Source organism: Equus quagga, chromosome 19, assembly GCF_021613505.1.
Source record: "Equus quagga isolate Etosha38 chromosome 19, UCLA_HA_Equagga_1.0, whole genome shotgun sequence".
Taxonomy (NCBI): domain Eukaryota; kingdom Metazoa; phylum Chordata; class Mammalia; order Perissodactyla; family Equidae; genus Equus; species Equus quagga.
Window position 1 is genome coordinate 6,950,016 of NC_060285.1, and position 16,097 is coordinate 6,966,112.

General features: G+C 50.1%; 1 protein-coding gene across 2 annotated transcripts in view; it reads left to right on the plus strand.

The window, feature by feature from the left end:
- The window catches only part of PACSIN2 (protein kinase C and casein kinase substrate in neurons 2), a 96,640-nt gene that overhangs the window by 58,075 nt on the left and 22,468 nt on the right, over positions 1-16,097 (plus strand). For both annotated transcript variants that reach the window (XM_046646196.1, XM_046646195.1), the window contains exon 3: positions 15,426-15,582. In XM_046646196.1, the coding sequence (XP_046502152.1) occupies positions 15,426-15,582 (157 nt within the window). The remainder of the gene's footprint in view (positions 1-15,425; positions 15,583-16,097) is intronic.

Genomic DNA, 16,097 nt, shown 5'->3' on the forward strand with positions numbered 1-16,097 from the left:
AAGATACTGACTGGTGTGAGTCATTCCAGAACCATCTTCTGCATGATGGCTGTGTGCCTGCATAGGAGGGACAAGGCCCTGCTCTCTAAGAGCCTTTGGCTGTGACATTTGAAGGTCACTTCCCCGAGGGAGGAGACAGATGCTAGACAGATCATTGTGCAAGGTGCTGTAGGATTTGCTGGGGTGCACAGCGGGAGGTGGGTCTCCCCCTGGGCCAGGAAAGGTATTTAAATAAAGGTATTTAGTGGGTATTTGGAGGGGACACTTTCTGTATTACCCAACACTGTAGTAAGAGATTTAGAAACAGAGGAGGGGGCACCTGATTCCTACCATGCAGGGGCTTATAACGTAGCTGGGAGCAGAAAGGACAGTGGCCCTTGGAGTATGAGGGCAGAGGGGCAGAGCCATGGAGTTCAGAGGAGGAAGGTCTGCTGGCTGGCATCACCACAAAAGATGTATGTAAGGTCGGTAGGGCTGGGCTTTGGGGAGCAGGGAGGAGGGATGCCATTCCAGGCTGGAGCAAAGTCTGGAGGCTGGAAGGAGTGTGGTCTTGCAGAGGGCAGAGGATCTTGGCCTCTTTGGAGCCAAGGGCCTGTTTTAGAGGTGAGAAGTCATGCAGGATTGGGTAGCTTGGGGCCGAGTGGAGGCTGTTCCCCAAGTGGGTGGCTTCTTCAACCAATTGGAGCCTGGCACACCCTGCCCAAAAACTTCCCAGTGGGGCATGGGGTAGCTCAGTTGCTTCTGGCAAGTCTTCTGGCTCACTTCTGGAGCCTGCAGGTCCTCCCACTATGTCCGCCATTTCCAGGCCCTGCTTCTGGGTCTTTTCTTTGGCTCTGGGGGCTGGTGTACGGAGATAGCCTAGGCTGCAGGCCCTGGGGCATTCCAAGTGTCACCAATGCTTCCTAGGAAAGCCTGGCCTCCCCTGCCCTCGGTGGGCTCTGGGCACATGATGGTGGGTTTGTCCCCAGCATGCCTGAGTGCTGCTGTCCGAAACTCCGAGAGCTCTTTGGGGGCCAGGCTGGGAGAGGGCAAACTGCTAATTTCAGGAACGGGACCCTGACTCTGCCTCATCCCTAAGGCAGAGTTCCGCTCAGCTGTCGGCAGTGCGTGCTGTTAGCGTCAGATCTCCCTGGATGCAGCCGGGCGGGGGCTGCCCGGTGCTGTACTCTCTGTGGCACAAAGAGCCTTTAGGAGAAGAATATTTAGGGGATGAAGAGGACATAAATATCTTGTAAAATGTTCTGGGAATGTTAGCCCTGAAGCGTTGGCATGTGGCTGTCAGTGTTTACCCTGTTCTTCAGAGAAGGCTCTCCCTGCAGGTTCCTCTCAGACTTGAGCTGTGTGGAGTAGCACATCACATGAGAACATCTCCACATACATTGCTGTTTTGCTGGAAAGCTGTCTGTATGGAATGGTGTTTACTTTTCCCATCCTTCTGGACCAATTTTGTGGCTGACATTTAGAAGATGCTACTGCCCTGTGTTCATGGTTCTGCAAAGCCTGACTTGGCATCTACCACCGTCCAGGCCCTCGGTTGAGTCCTGGAGTCCCAAATGAGTGCACAGTCTTGGGACCCCAGAGCCATCATTTGCTGTGGTGGGCAGTTTTGGGGCAGCAGGGCGAGTTCCATGGGGGGAAGCACGAGGCGTGTAAAAATAAATACTGCTTGGCCACTCAGCGCCAGTGATGCCTTCCGTTTTTTCTCCGGCCACCCTCCACGTACACAGACCTGGACAGACTTCTCCGTGTGATGGCCTGTCTGTGGGTGTCAACCCCACGGGGCAGTGTGCATGAAGCTCGTGTCCCTGGGCTCCTCGGGTACAAGTTGTGGATCAGCTTTGTTCTAGTTCCACTGTGCTCGGACATAGCTCCTAACAGCCTGGTGGCATACCTTAATTTCACTAAAGTTTCTAAATAGAACCATTCATTCGTTCTTTCAACCAAACTAGTATCTGCTGAACCATGAGCAAGGATTAGGGCACTGGCGCCCCCATCCTCCCATGCCGTGTTCAGTCTGTTCTCCATCCTGCTGCCAGGGTGGTCCATCCAGAAAAGCAAACCTGTATGACTCTCTGGCCAGGGTGGGAAGCTTCAGTTTTCTACGTCACCTTCAAAGTGAAACCACACTCTTTAGAATGACTAAGACATGAACCTGTGTTGGCAGCTGCTAGACTCCCTGGCCGTTCCTGAGGAGCTCTGCCCTGCACTGTGGTCAGGTTCAGCCACCCCACTCTCCCACCACAAAAAGCTGCCTCCCAACCTGGGAGGGTTGGGGCTGGGAGGGTAGTGTTCTTTCCTCCAACCCAACCTCCATTTCTTTCTCAGGGAGCTCCTCCTCCAGACAGGCTTCCCTGATCCCTCCTGGAAGGCTTAGGCAGCCTTCCTGCATGCTCATCCATCGTGTTGTACCATTACCATTTGCTTCTCCCTCTGGGCTATGCCCTCTGTGAGGGCAAGGGCATGATTCTCCTGGGGTATCTGGGACTTAGCACGGTGCTTGACACACTGAATGATTGTCGATTGAATGTATGAGTGAATCAGAGAAAGGATGAGGTTTAATGCTGGGTAGTAAGATATGCCCTGCTCATAAGAAGCTTACAAACAAATATTTGACATTAAAATATGTATGTAAATAGCCATAATACTCAAGAGAAATCATTCTTTCAGTAAACATTTATACAGCACCTATATACCAGGCCGTATTCTAGGCTGTGGGGATCTAGCATGAATATAACACAGGCAAAGGTGACTAAATGGTCCGGATCAAATGCTGTGAGGATGCAGAAGAGGGCTGTCCCTCCTGAGTGGGCATAACAGAGCTGCGTCAGAGGTGGCTCTAGGACAGCAGTGACTTTTGTTGTATCCCCTGCATGGGTGTGTACACTCATAAAAGTCATCGAGCTGTGCGCACGTAAGTGTATGCTCACAATCTGTGTACTTTTGTCCAGGAATGTTAAACTATAACAAAAAGTTTAGAAATAAAAAACAGTGGTAACGGCTGGCATTTATTGCACGTTCGCTCTGTGCCTGGCCCCTGCTCTCAGTCCTCACAACTGCCTGCTGAGATTCTGATCTCCACTTTACAGGTCGGGAAACTGAGGCTTGGGTGGTTTGGCACTGCCCAACTTCCCATAGATAGTAGGTGGTGGAGCTGGGGTTTGGGCTCTGCCTCTGCTCTGAGCCTCCTGGGAGCTCCGTATAGAGACTGCCACACACTTCAGTGCTTCTCTTTTAGTGTGAAGAAGTTGAGTCCTGTCTGGGTTCAGACCGTGGCACCACCGTTCGTTAGTATGTGACCCTGAGGGCTCAGAGAAGTGAAATAACCTGCTCAATTTCCTAGCGGGTAGCATGGCATTGCTAATTCCTCCTTCCCAGGGTGGCTGTAGGAATTACAGGTAGCATCTGCAAGGCCAGGGTCCCAGTGACCCCCGAGCCCCAGTGGTCTCGCAGTGTCACCTCTTCACTTACTCTGTTTCTCAGCATGAGCGTTCACACGCATGAACGTTGCACACGTGGAGACAGACCCGGTGGTTGAATGAGATGGCGTTTCATCTCGTCGGTGCAGGCTCGTCTCCCCTATCTAAGATGTCAGGTAAAGAGCTGATCCATTTTTAACTTGAGAGAATTGAACACTCAAGGTTTTTTGCTGTCAGGCTTATCCTCTGAAGATAAATTTTAATTTTCTCATTTGATTTCAGTGATGTTGAAGTATTTTCTTTAAGCCATGTAAGAGAAAACATTTCCACTTTCTATTCAGTAACAAATAAATTACATGATTTTAGAACTGCAGAGGTTTTAAGTACTCAATTAGACTGTGGTGGCTTAGCTCCATTGAGACATGTGTATACAGAAGTTTGAGTGGGCCGGGTGGGGTTGGCACGGAGGGACCTGGGTGCAGAGATGGGGTGGAGGAGCTCACGGTCGTGTGTGTGTGTGGACCGGGGGGGGGGCAAGGTGTAGCAGGAGTCATGAAGGGAAAGCCAGGGATTCTGAGAGGGGACTGGGTGGGGGATGGCTGGCACACTGTGGAAGCAGCAAGTTGGGGGCGAGTGGACATGGGACGAGGGGAGGCGCTACCTGGAGGAAGTGCTAATTTCTGCTTTTACAATCTGGGATTTCCCTGCTAGATAATTTGGCTTTGTACCTTGGGGGTTCACTGATTTCAGACATCTCTGTAACTGTCCCTGCCTCCTTTCACTGTTGGAGTTTCTGCCAAAAGCTGCCAGTCTTCAGTGAGCCCTCACTTACAAACCTGGGGACATGGTCTCACCATCCAGGCTGGTGGCAGCCCTTACAGTGCCTACCTGGAGTGTGAGGGAGAATAAATGAGGGCAGTGATCTGGGCACTAGGCAGCCATGTACTCCAGCCATTTCCTGGGCACTTGGCTGAAGGGTGAGTGTGTGTGCCCAGGAGATCATGAGCTCCGGGGGGGGGTCTTATAGGTGGGCATGTGCTGTGCTCATGAGCAAGTCCACGGGTGTCATTGGGCCTTTATGACATCTGAGCAATGTGTGCCGAGGGCGCAGAGCGTGGTGAACCTCGCTGACCAGCCTTAAGGAGGAGTTCAGTTCTAAAATAACTTTGTTTAAACACATCCTTCCTCTCTATGTTATTATGTGTTCTGCCTTTGGAGTTAGATCTGAGCCTTGGAATTTCTGGGTTTCCATTTTTCAGTTTGTCATTTTGAACATTTAAAGATTGATAATGCCATTGATCTTTAAAGTTGTTGGATCTTTAAAGTCTGGGATTTGTGATTTAAACTCTCAAACAACAAAGGGTGCCTTTGCAGGGTAATGAGCCTCATTTTCTTCACCCTCCTACTTGATGAGTACAAATTCCAGAAACAGAGGGTGGGGCCGGTCAGTGTTGGAGGCGAGAACTGAAAACCGGATTAGGGACCTGAATGAGGCCCCAAAGCAATGACCAGACTAGTGCTGCGTCTGAGTTGAGCCAGAGCATGCCAGTCAGGCTCAGGGCGGCTGGAAACTGAGGCTGGTAATAAACAAGAGCAACAGCAGTGAGCTGGCGAGGAACTTAGATCTCTAACCGTCTTGCGGCCCTGCCAGGTGAATCGCATTACCCCATTTTGATGGTGGGGAGCCTGGTGAGGTTAGGGCTAGTCCAAATGGTGGTTCAGGGGAGCACCAAGGTGAGGAGCTCCTAGATCTTCTGCTCCAGTACCAGGTGAGTTGGGAGCCCAGATGGCAGGTGAGCTGGAAGGCAGGTTAGAGAACTAGGAGAAGTGGAACCCTGTAGGCGTGCAGGCTGCCAGAGCTCAGTGTGAAAACAAGGCTCAGACTTGATGGTTTTCCAAAGACAACCCTTACTCCTTGGTATTTCCAAGCACACATCACAGATTTCACCACCCTAAGATCAGTTGTGACCCCCTATTTGGAAAGGAAGGTTCAGAGTAGGCGTTGGGATAGGTTGTAAGAAAGGTGCCTAAGATAGGAAGCCCTGCGCTGTCACCATGGGGATGCCCTGCTGGTGTGTATAGGATATGGCATCTGCCATGCACTCGGCAGGGAGTGTGGGTGGGGGCGTAGTGACACTGCAGGGCCCAGTCCTGGAGCCTCCCAGCCTACCTGGGACACGAGTTGACCTAGGATAAACTAACTCGGACCCTGGCTTTGAGTGAAAGCCTTGTAAGCGTGAGTGGAGGGACTGGAGGCTCTCCTGCTGGTTTATATTGAATGACTCTTTCCAGACTGGCAGACACGTGCGTTAGTTGCTCATTTGTCATCCCTGGAGTTACCATCTGATGATGTGCTGACAGTTGATTTCTTTTTAGTTTTTGTGGGAGAGCTCCAGTGGCTCATTGATTAAGAACTTGATAGGGACCGGCCCTGTGGCCGAGTGGTTAAGTTCTCGCGCTCCACTGCAGCGGCCAGGGTTTTGCCAGTTCGAATCCTGGGCATGGACATGGCACAGCTCATCAGGCCATGCTGAGGTGGCATCCCACATGCCACAATTAGAAGGACCCACAACTAAGAATATACAGCTATGTACTGGGGGACTTTGGGGAGAAAAAGGAAAAAAAATTTTTTTAAATCTTAAAAAAAAAAAACAACGAATTTGATAAATAAAGGATCATGAGTTTCTTCATTGCCTCTGCCTCTGGCTGAGCCCTCAGCAGCCTCTCAGTCACCTCCTGTCTATGTGGAATGGGAACCCCTGCTCCCAACACCACTGGGCATTGAGAAGATATGACAGGGTGCCCTCTGTGTGCTTGGCGTGGAGGATGGAGAAGAATAATGCACAGTCCTCACCCTCAGAACTCACAATGTTATCACGTTTTGGCGTGTGACAGCAGACATCCATGCAAGAATAACAAGAGGGGGATGGTCTGGCAGGAGGCTTCCTGGAGGAGGTGGCGTTAAGTATAGCTTATGCTCTGTGGGCCTTGACACCCTGCCTCAAGCCTTCAGAAACTGGCCTTGCCCCACAAAGTTCCCTTCTGCCCTCCCCTCAAACATCACTTCCTCCAGGCAGCCCTGACCACCCTCCAGAGTGTTTCTTCCAGAACTTGTCACCATTTGTGATTGTGCTATTTATCTGACCATAGGTCCCACAAATGTAGGGACCCCGACAGTTTGTTCATTGTTCCCTCACATGGTCCTTGGCACCCAGTAGATGTGCATTACATATTTGTGAGTGGCGAGTGGGTTTTGCCAGACCCTCAAAAATTGAGTTATGAGTGCTAAGGGGATAGCCAGCCAGCTGGTGGCATGACAGACTCTTTAATTAGAAATCCTGGAATTGTGAAGGGCCCTTGGAGGTCATCTAATCCTGTCCCCCTCTTCACTTCGTCTCTGAATGGACGAGATGAAGAAATGGCGAGGTGTGGTCAAGTGATGGCCGCACCAGGATAAGAACATGCCTGACCGGGAAGAAAGCCAGCCTGGACTGTAAACCCACCATATCCAGTGCATTTGGTCCTCACAAAATCAGCTCTAACTCCGCCTTACAGCTGAAGGAATAGAAATGCAGGCAGAGAGACCTGTGCGAGGTCATTTATTTTGGGGCAGGGCTAGATCTTTGCTGCTCCCCTCATCAGAGACGGTGGGGCTGATGGACTCAAACAAGAGCAAAGGCTCACTTAGCTGATCTCATTGCCATCTGCAGGACTGGAGTTAAGGAATCCCGACAGGATCACCTTTCATCCTTGTCTCTCAGACTGATGGAGAATATCCCGGAGCCTCTCGGCATGCTTTATCAACTTCGGATAAAACGTTTGACTCTCCGTGGACTTGCCTAGGGGGGCACGACCAGGGGCTTTTCCTTGTCTGGTCAGCCTGGCTGGCTCTTCCCTGAACCTGCCTTTCCAGGTGTAGAGGGAGCAGTGTAGTTCTTGGGCCTTCAGGGTCACAGGTTAAAGGGCATAAGCTTTCTGAGGGTAAAATCAAGGTCATCTTTGGCAAGCGGTCTTAGGAGTCTACGTTTGGGGTTCCCAGCATGAACCTTGCCAGCGTGCGTGCAATCAGGAGCGGGGTGTGCACTGCCTTACAGTCTTGAACTCTGTGGCCCTCCCTGGAACCCACCGGGCTGATTGGAAGCACACACATCACCTGCTTATGACCCATTAAGTCTTGGCTCTACAACCTCTCTTCTTAGCCTGAGGAAGTTTCCGGAAGGTGGGTTTTTTGCCTCCTTCTGGCTGCCTGATCATGGGTGACTTCTCCTCTTCAAACCTCTGTAAAATGGGAACACTATTGTACCCACTGCCTAGGATTGTCACAGGATGAAATGAGGTGACATGTAGAGCTGTCAGCACATTGCCTGGCAAAGCATAGGCATGCTCTATTATGATGCTGCTGCTGATGAAAAACACTCAGTGTGTAGTGCCCGTTGCCAAGAGGCTTGCAGTCCAGCTGGGCAGGGAAGCTAACATGCGTGATTGAGACCCATGTGGGACGAGCTGTAACTGCTGGGCATGGGGACGGTGTTTGGAAGGGCCCTTGTGGCCCCCAGGTGGACCAGCCAGCAGGAGCCTGTGGTAGGGAATTGGTCTCGCCTGTCTGCAAGTGGAGGTGATACAGGTGCTCCCTCTTGGTGGTCCAGCAGGGACAGCAGGTGTCAGGGAAGCCTCCATGGGGAGCCTCAGCTGACCCTTAATAGAGAGCTGCAGTTGGGGCAGGTAGGCTGGGGCTTGCTCATCAACACCCACCTCCTCTGTTTGTCTCCCTCCCTTTGACGCCCAGTCCCCTCCCCCTTTCGGATGTTATGGCTTTTGTTAGCCTGTGTTCTTGTAAACTTTGTATCCTTGCTTTATGTGCAACTATTTTTTTTTTTAGAATTATATGATGTTCTTTTGGAGTAGATCCATTTATTTCAAATTAATTTACATTGATGATCAGTGTTATTTATGTGCAACTATTTTCAATTCACACCAAGGATATCATGCTCCCTGTCATTGCGTCTCTTTCTCTCCACTTGGCACTGTTTCTGAGGTCTGTTCAGGTTGTGGTGTCTACACCTAGTCCTGCACTTCTTTCCTGCCACCACACTGGTGTGCCCCGCCTGTTCACCCCCCCATGCCCCAGGGAGGAGACGCCTATGTGCCCCATGACCCCAGCTCAGATTTGTGTAGGGATAGCACTCAGGAGCGAAGTTGCTGGGTCGCTGTAGGGCTTGTGTGTGCTTAATGACTTCGTTACTGCCTGGGTGTCTGCAGGCCTGCCCCGGGCTGTCATTCTACCAGCGCATGCGATAAGGAGTCCTATATGCCCACCTCCACCCCACACTTGGCATTTCCTGCTCTCTAGGGTTTGCCAGGTCTGTCGGGGTAAAGAGCTGGCTCGCTGCCCTCATGGGCGTTCCTCCAGGTCCCCTGAGTGTGAGCATCTCGCTGCGCGTTAGCCCTTTGGACTTCCATTTCTCTCTGAAGTTGCCTATTCATACTCTGCTGTCTTCCCACGGGGCTTTATTCATTTGATATGTAGGATTTTCTGGGATTTTCCAGATTTTAGTCCTTTGTCAATTTAGACATAGTGGATTGGGAGATAGTATTTACAATCTGTTAACCTTGTCCACGGTATTGGTGTCGGAACAGAAATCCTTAATTTTTGATGTAATAAAATTTATATATATGTCTGTATATGTATATATATGCACACTCACACGTATGTGTGATGTACCCTTGTAGCTTTTACTTTTGAAATTTTGTTTAAGGAGTCCTGCTCTGCCCTAAGTCACAAAGATATTCACCTACATTTTCTTCTAGTCACTTTATGGTTTCACCTTTCACGTTTTTATCGAGTGCCTGCCGTGTGGCAGACAGTGGAAGGCAGTGGAGAAAGAGTGGTGACTAGAAAGATAGAGGTCCACACCCTCTTCAGGTGGAGAGTCGAAAGGTATTTGGGGTTAATGTTGTCCTGTGCGCTGCAGCCTCTGGTCTGCACAGACCTGGGATGGCAGGATGAGGTGTCTGAGGGGGGTGGGTAGAGGGGCTGGCTAGGGGAGGACAGGGTGGTCTGGGGCACAGGCCTGAGAGCACCCTCTGCGTGAGGCCTGCTGCTCCCTCATTCTGTTGTTCATCGAGTCAGCAGTGAGACAGCCAGAACCTCACTGGGGTTCCAGAAGGAGTCCAGAGCCCCCTGGGGTTCCATGTGGTGTGGAGATGAGCTGTGGGCACCCTTGGTGCCTCGGGGCCAAGGCAGCCCCAGGTGGGAGAGCATGAGCTTTGGGGCGGCCCTGCCTGGTTCCATTCTCACTTGGGCCATGGCTTTCACCCTGCGACTTTGGTTGTAATCAGGTAATGTGTCTAGGAGATGGGCCTAATGGTCACCAACCAAAGACGAACGTAAAAAGAATAAAATGGGAGGCAGCCCAGTGGTGCAGTGGTTAAGTTTGCATGTTCCACTTCGGTGACCGGGGGTTGGCCAGTTCAGATCCCAGGTGCGGACGCATGCACTGCTTGTCAAGCCATGCTGTGGTAGGCGTGCGACGTACAGTGGAGGAAGATGGGCAGGAATGTTAGCTCAGAGCCAGTCTTCCTCAGCAAAAAGCAGAGGATTCGCAGCAGATGTTAGCTCAGGGTTAATCTTCCTCAAAATAAATAAATAAATAAATAAAATGGAAGGTCTCTGTAGGGTGCCCAGTACGTGGCACCCTATGGGTTCTGCTGACGTGATGCCCCGCAGTTAACATAGGTAATGGTAACTGCACTGGGGCCCAGTCCTGGCCCTGGGGACCAGCGGGTGGGAAGCTCAGAAGAGCTGCAGGTCTGCGTTCACTTCCCCTCTCACCTCGCTGGGACCCCAGAGGTCTCACTGGCCTGCTTCCAAATCCTCCAGCTTTCTTGTTGCCTTTGGTCACTGTGTTCCGCAGAAAGGAGTTGGCCAGGATCAGTAGGCTCTAAGGCAGAGAAGCACACGTTCCCCAGCTCCTTGCGAAAGGCAGCTGTGGACTGTTTACACCCGGAGGGTGAGTGAGGAACTGGTGTGACCTGTTTGGACAGTCCTTCCCAGCACCCCTGTAATTATAAACGGCTGGCTTTTAGGCAGAGCCCACTGCTCTGAGTCGCCCATTGTGCAGATGTTTCTGAACAGGAGTCACTGCAACTCCAGCCCCAGATGCACCTTAGCGGACTGTAAAACCAGGGCTTGTCTGACTCTGGATTCTCAGGGCCTGGGGCCAAGGAAAGCCCGAGGAAGATTAGCTCCAGTTACAGAAAGGGAGAGCTAGGCAGCCAGGAGGAGGGCGGGCACCCGCGGGCTCTGGACCGGGATGAAGGGTATTGTGGGTGGAAGGGAGAAAGAGCCATTCTGATTCCCAGGAGGACAGCAGCACAGGTCGGGCTTCTGGTGAGCTCAAGGCAGAGCTTGGTGGTTGGAAGGAGGGAGGTGGGAGAGTGGCTTCTGGAGACTCTAGAAAGGAGGCTGTTCAGCTCTTTCCTGAGCCTGATGGGCCCAGCCTGTATGAACCAGCATCTGAGGTTCCTGGGAGCTAGGACCCCCACTCCCTCTGTCCTACTCCCATCTGCCACCTGGAGGGACAGAGCAGTTCCTTCCTCTTGCCTTCTCGCTCTCCATGCCCACTGCTGTGGCCCGTTTCAAGAGGCCTCCAGGAGCTTTACCCTCATGAGCCCCTCCAGGACAGTGGCCTGAGCATGGCACCCTTCAGGGTGAAGGCCTTACCCTCGAGAGTTCTCACCCTCTGACCCCACCTACCACCCCACCCACTGCATCCAACCCCCAACTAAATCTCTAGTCATTCCCCTGTGTTCTTTGTTCCACATTCCACTCCCAGTGAACTTCTCATGGTGCCTCCGTCTCCATGCTGTCACACCTTCTTCATTTGACCAACACTGTTCTCCCTGCCTGGATCATTTCCCTTACCTCACCTTTAATCTGGACAGCTTCCTACTTGTCCTTGAAATTTTAGTTTGGATGTTGCCTCCAGCATGCCTTCTCCACCCCTCACCCCTCCTTCCTGCCCTTCACTCCCTGAGGGGCAGAGGAGGTATCCTGGCCCTGCACCCAGGCGCATGTATGTTGAGGATCTCTCTTTAGTATCTTGGTATCTGACGGGGTGAGTCTGAATTTAGAGGAAGTTAGGAACATAGATGGCTTTAGACCTAGTTTAAAGAGTGGGCATTTTGTGAACTAATCAATTGATAATAAGGTTTGGAAGAAAGCTGTTTATTTTCAGTTCCTACATAAAGTTATCTACCTTTTGGCCATCTCAAACCAACCTAGTGTTTTGGAAAGCAAGAGAGACGCTTTTTAATTGCAAAACTGATAAAGCAGAAATAGGTAACCATATATGTCCTAACTTTAATGTATGGTCAATATATCATATATTTGAAAATTAATTTTTCTTACATCTTAAAAATCAGTTGTCATTATACCTCAATTTAAAAAACGTTTAAAAAAGAGAACACACTCTACCAAAGAAGACATACAGATGGGAAATAGGAGCAAGAAAAGATGCTCAGTCTCATTAGACAGTAGGAGAATGCAACTTAAAATCACCATGAGACGTTGCTATGTACTAAACAGAATGGCTACAATATATGTATATTTTTTATTTATTTTTTTTTAAAGATTGGCATCTGGGCTAACAACTGTTGCCAATCCTTTTTTTTTTTCCCTGCTTTATCTCCCCCAACCCCCCCCTGTACACAGTTGTATATCTTAGTTGCAGGTCCTTCTAGTTGTGGGATGTGGGACACCACCTCACCGTGGCCTGACGAGCAGTGCCATGTCCGTGCCCAGGATCCTAACCCTGGGCTGCTGCAGCAGAGCACGTGAACTTAACCACTCGGCCACGCAGCCGGCCCCATAAAATATATATATTTTTAAACCTGACAATACAAGTGCTAGTGAGGATGCAGAGCGGCTGGAACTCTCATACACTGCTGATGGGAATGCAAAATGGTACAGATACTTTGGATAACAGTTTGGAAGTTTCCTCTAAATTAGATGTACACTTACCCTGTAGCAATTCCACTCTTAGGTATTTACCCAAGAGAAATGAAAAAATACATCCATACAAAAACCTGTAGGTGAATGTTTATAGCTCCTTTTTTAATAATTGCCCCAAACTGGAAACAACCCAAATGTCCTTCAGCAGGATGAAAGGATAAACAAATGGTGGTAGATGCACACAATAGAACACTACTAAATACAAAGGACGAATGACTGATACAGGCAGTAACGTGGATCAGCCTCAGAAGCATTATGGTAAGTGACAAAGCTGGTCACAGAAGCCAGGCTACACATTGTGTGATTCTATTTATCCTGGACATCTTGGAAAAGTGACAAAAATCAGATCAGTGGTTGCCAGGGGCTGTGTAGGAGGAGACTGACTGCAAGAGGAGACAAGGGAGCTTTGTGGGGGATAGAAATATTCTGGACCTTGTTATGGTAGTGGTTATACACAGCGTACGTTTGTCTGAACTCATGTAAGTGTATACCTGTAAAGGGTGAATTTTATTGCATGTAGATTACATCAGTTTAGAAAGACAGCTGTCAGTGGCTCTGCTCTTAGGACGACCCTGAGCGCCTTGCTCAGGGGAGCGGGAAGGCCATATTGCTCTGTCACCAGGTGATTTATGGAGATGGAAACAGTGAAATCGGATAAATGTCCCTATGCGTGGACTAAAGCGATGGTCTGTCACGAGCCCACGTGTAGCCTTTTCACTGTGCGAAGGATGGCCGGGCAGAAGTTGCTGGAGCATCTCAGTGCCTTTTGCCATGAACACTCCTTTCTCTCCTTGGCCCCAGCAGTGGTCACAGTGCTTCTGGAAACATCCTTTCTGTATTCCTTGCTGCTTTTCAGATTTCAGGGGTTCGCATTTAAATATGACTGGCAGCTACGGTGTGTGCTGATGGCTTGTACCAATGTGTGCTTTGTTAAGAAGTATCTTTTTGGTTTCCCTAAATATTTTACAGGGGTTTTGAAAGCCAGAGAAGTGGGCAGGTTTCTGGAGAGCCAGCTATTTTGATGTTGATTACCAATTTGAATATTATTGGTAACAACAGTGAGATGAAAACCAGTTCTGCGTTGTGGTTTCATGTCACCTATCAAGGTTGAATCGAGCTGTGATTATCTTAGCTCTTCTTGCCACCAGAGCTCAGTGATACTGAGCTGTATTTTATTTTTTTCACCCTGCTGTAAATTTCAAAATAACAGCAAGGCTCTATTTTAAGGAAAGTAAACATGTGATGTCACTTCCCACTGGTTGTGAAATGCTTGCTTTTGCCTTCCTAAAAATGGGCTGCTGAAGGATGGAGTTGAAAACTCAGGTTCAGCTTCTGTGTCTTGGGGAGCTGCTGACCTGCTTTCTTTGTTGAGAAGTAACAGCCAGGCCACGCCTGCGCTGGAGGGCTTTGTGCACGGGACTTCGCCGATGCTGGAGTCCAGAGCTGTTCCTGCACGTCAGCAAGCCTGCTGTAAACCATACCGGGCCTCTGAGAAGGCTGCCCAGGCTACCTGACTTCCAGGGGTCCTTGCTGTCCCTAGGATTTTGGTTCTCACGGGAGTGGGGTCAACTCAGCCCGTCTGGAGTTCTGGCCTCAGGGGCGGTCCTTGTGCAAAGTCCCTTTGCAAGGTCTTACCACCACTCCTCCACCCCCTCTTCTTCACCTGGTTAACTCAGCTCAGGATAGGAGAAACTTGAGTAGTTTGAACTGTTTATAATCAGAGTTAAACAGGCCGCGCCACTGGTCTCTGCAGCCTGCACGGCAGAGAGACGGCTGTACCCTTTCCTGTAGATGTGGGAACTAGGCCTCCCTGTCTTCCGGGAGCTTCCAGACTGACTCGCAACAGAGAGGAAATATGAGAGTAATCAGCCAGGCAAAGATACTTTTAGAAATGGTAAAATTGACAGAGGGTTGCCTAAGATTTTTGGAGACAGTGGGAGGAAAGGGTTGGAAGTGTAATATATGATTTCTCTGTCAGGTTTCCCCGGGTGCTCCAGGATCAGCTACATAGTGTCCTTTCAAATCAGCGGCTCACCAAATGAAACATAGCGAACACTGATTTTCACTTCAAATTAGCCACGAATATTCTCTCAGTTATTCTTTTATTATTTATAATTTAGATGAGCAGTCCCTCCTGTCATGTGTGCAAAACCCACTTTGACCCTTGTCAAATCAAATAACGGTCTGAGCTTTGCCATCAAGTCTGTCCTACCTGGAACCATATGAAAAAATGCCTTCAGTGGCAGCCCAGCCCAGCCCACTGCAACTGCTGGATCCTCGCAAACTATGTAATTTCTCTGAGCCTTGGTTTCCTCATCTTAAAATGGAGACGGTTATCCCTGCTTGTTAGGGCAGTGGCAGTATTTGGAGGCGTAAAACACACCCAGTGTGGTGCCTGGCTTAGTAAATGGGAAGCAGTGTTTATTGCTATAACTGGGAAGTAATAATTATCCAGCGTGTGATGATCTCAAAGCAGAAAGCACCTGAAAACCTATTTATAGCAGTGGTGGTCAGAAGGCCTTGAGCCAAGGGTCTATAATGTTAATTATAAAATCATTTTAATCTGAGTTACTAAAAAAAATATTTTTCTTTCTTTTTTTCTTTTTTTCGTCTTTCTAGTTAGATATCACCTACTCTGAGAAGCTGTGCGAGATGCCCTTCTAGGTGCCCTCAGCCTCTTGCTTCCCTCCATCATAGCCCTACCCATGCTGATCTATCTCCCTCCCTGACCCACGGGTCAGAGCATGGACATTAGCTGCATGGATATTGAGAAGCTCCAAATTGCTGTTTAGTATGTTCCTGCTAGTTATAAAAACAGGGAGCTTGTCATCTAGCAATGCAGGGCGCCTTTCAAATGGGAGAGGGGTGAGCATCTGGGAGTCTGGCTGGCATGGAGGCTGTACGGCAGGGAGGGTCAGGCTGCCCCACTCCCAGGAGGGCTGGCAGGTATCCCGCTGCCCTGAGCCCAAGCCTCACAGCACGGTTCTGTCTCCTAGGTTGGGAACTACAAGCGGACCGTGAAGCGGATCGATGATGGCCACCGCCTGTGCACTGACCTCATGAACTGCCTGCATGAGCGGGCGCGCATTGAGAAGGCATACGCACAGCAGCTCACCGAGTGGGCCCGGCGCTGGAGGCAGCTTGTGGAGAAGGGTAGGGAGGCCACTGCACAGGGCATCTTGGCCCCAGGCACCCTGGCAAATCCTTGATCCTCTCTGTGCTGGTTTCTTCTTTTATAAGATCTTGGTGCCAGTTCTGGGGGACAGTGATTCGAATAGGGGAGCAGGAGGGTGCCGTCACCCAGCAGCACAGGCTGCGTGAGCTCTCCTTCCCTTTCCTCGGGACACAGGACTACTCTGCGAAGAGCATCCGAGTCTCTGGTGCAGCTCTTGTCAGTCACAGGACACACTGTGCCTGCCAGTTTAGCTCAGAACAGCTCCTTAAGGGCCCAGACTTGAGTAAGTGCGTGCCTATCGAGTCAAAGGCCCTGCTGCTCAGCACTGTGGGTTCTTATACTGAGAGCTGTTTGCAAGCTTGGCCATGTAGCAAGTCAGCTAAGACCACGTGGTTGCATCTGGCAGGCTTTCTAATTTTGAATTTTACCAGGAATAACTATAGGTGTTCTGTGATGCAGGTTTTGCTGTCCCTGCCCCCCCTGCCCCCCAATT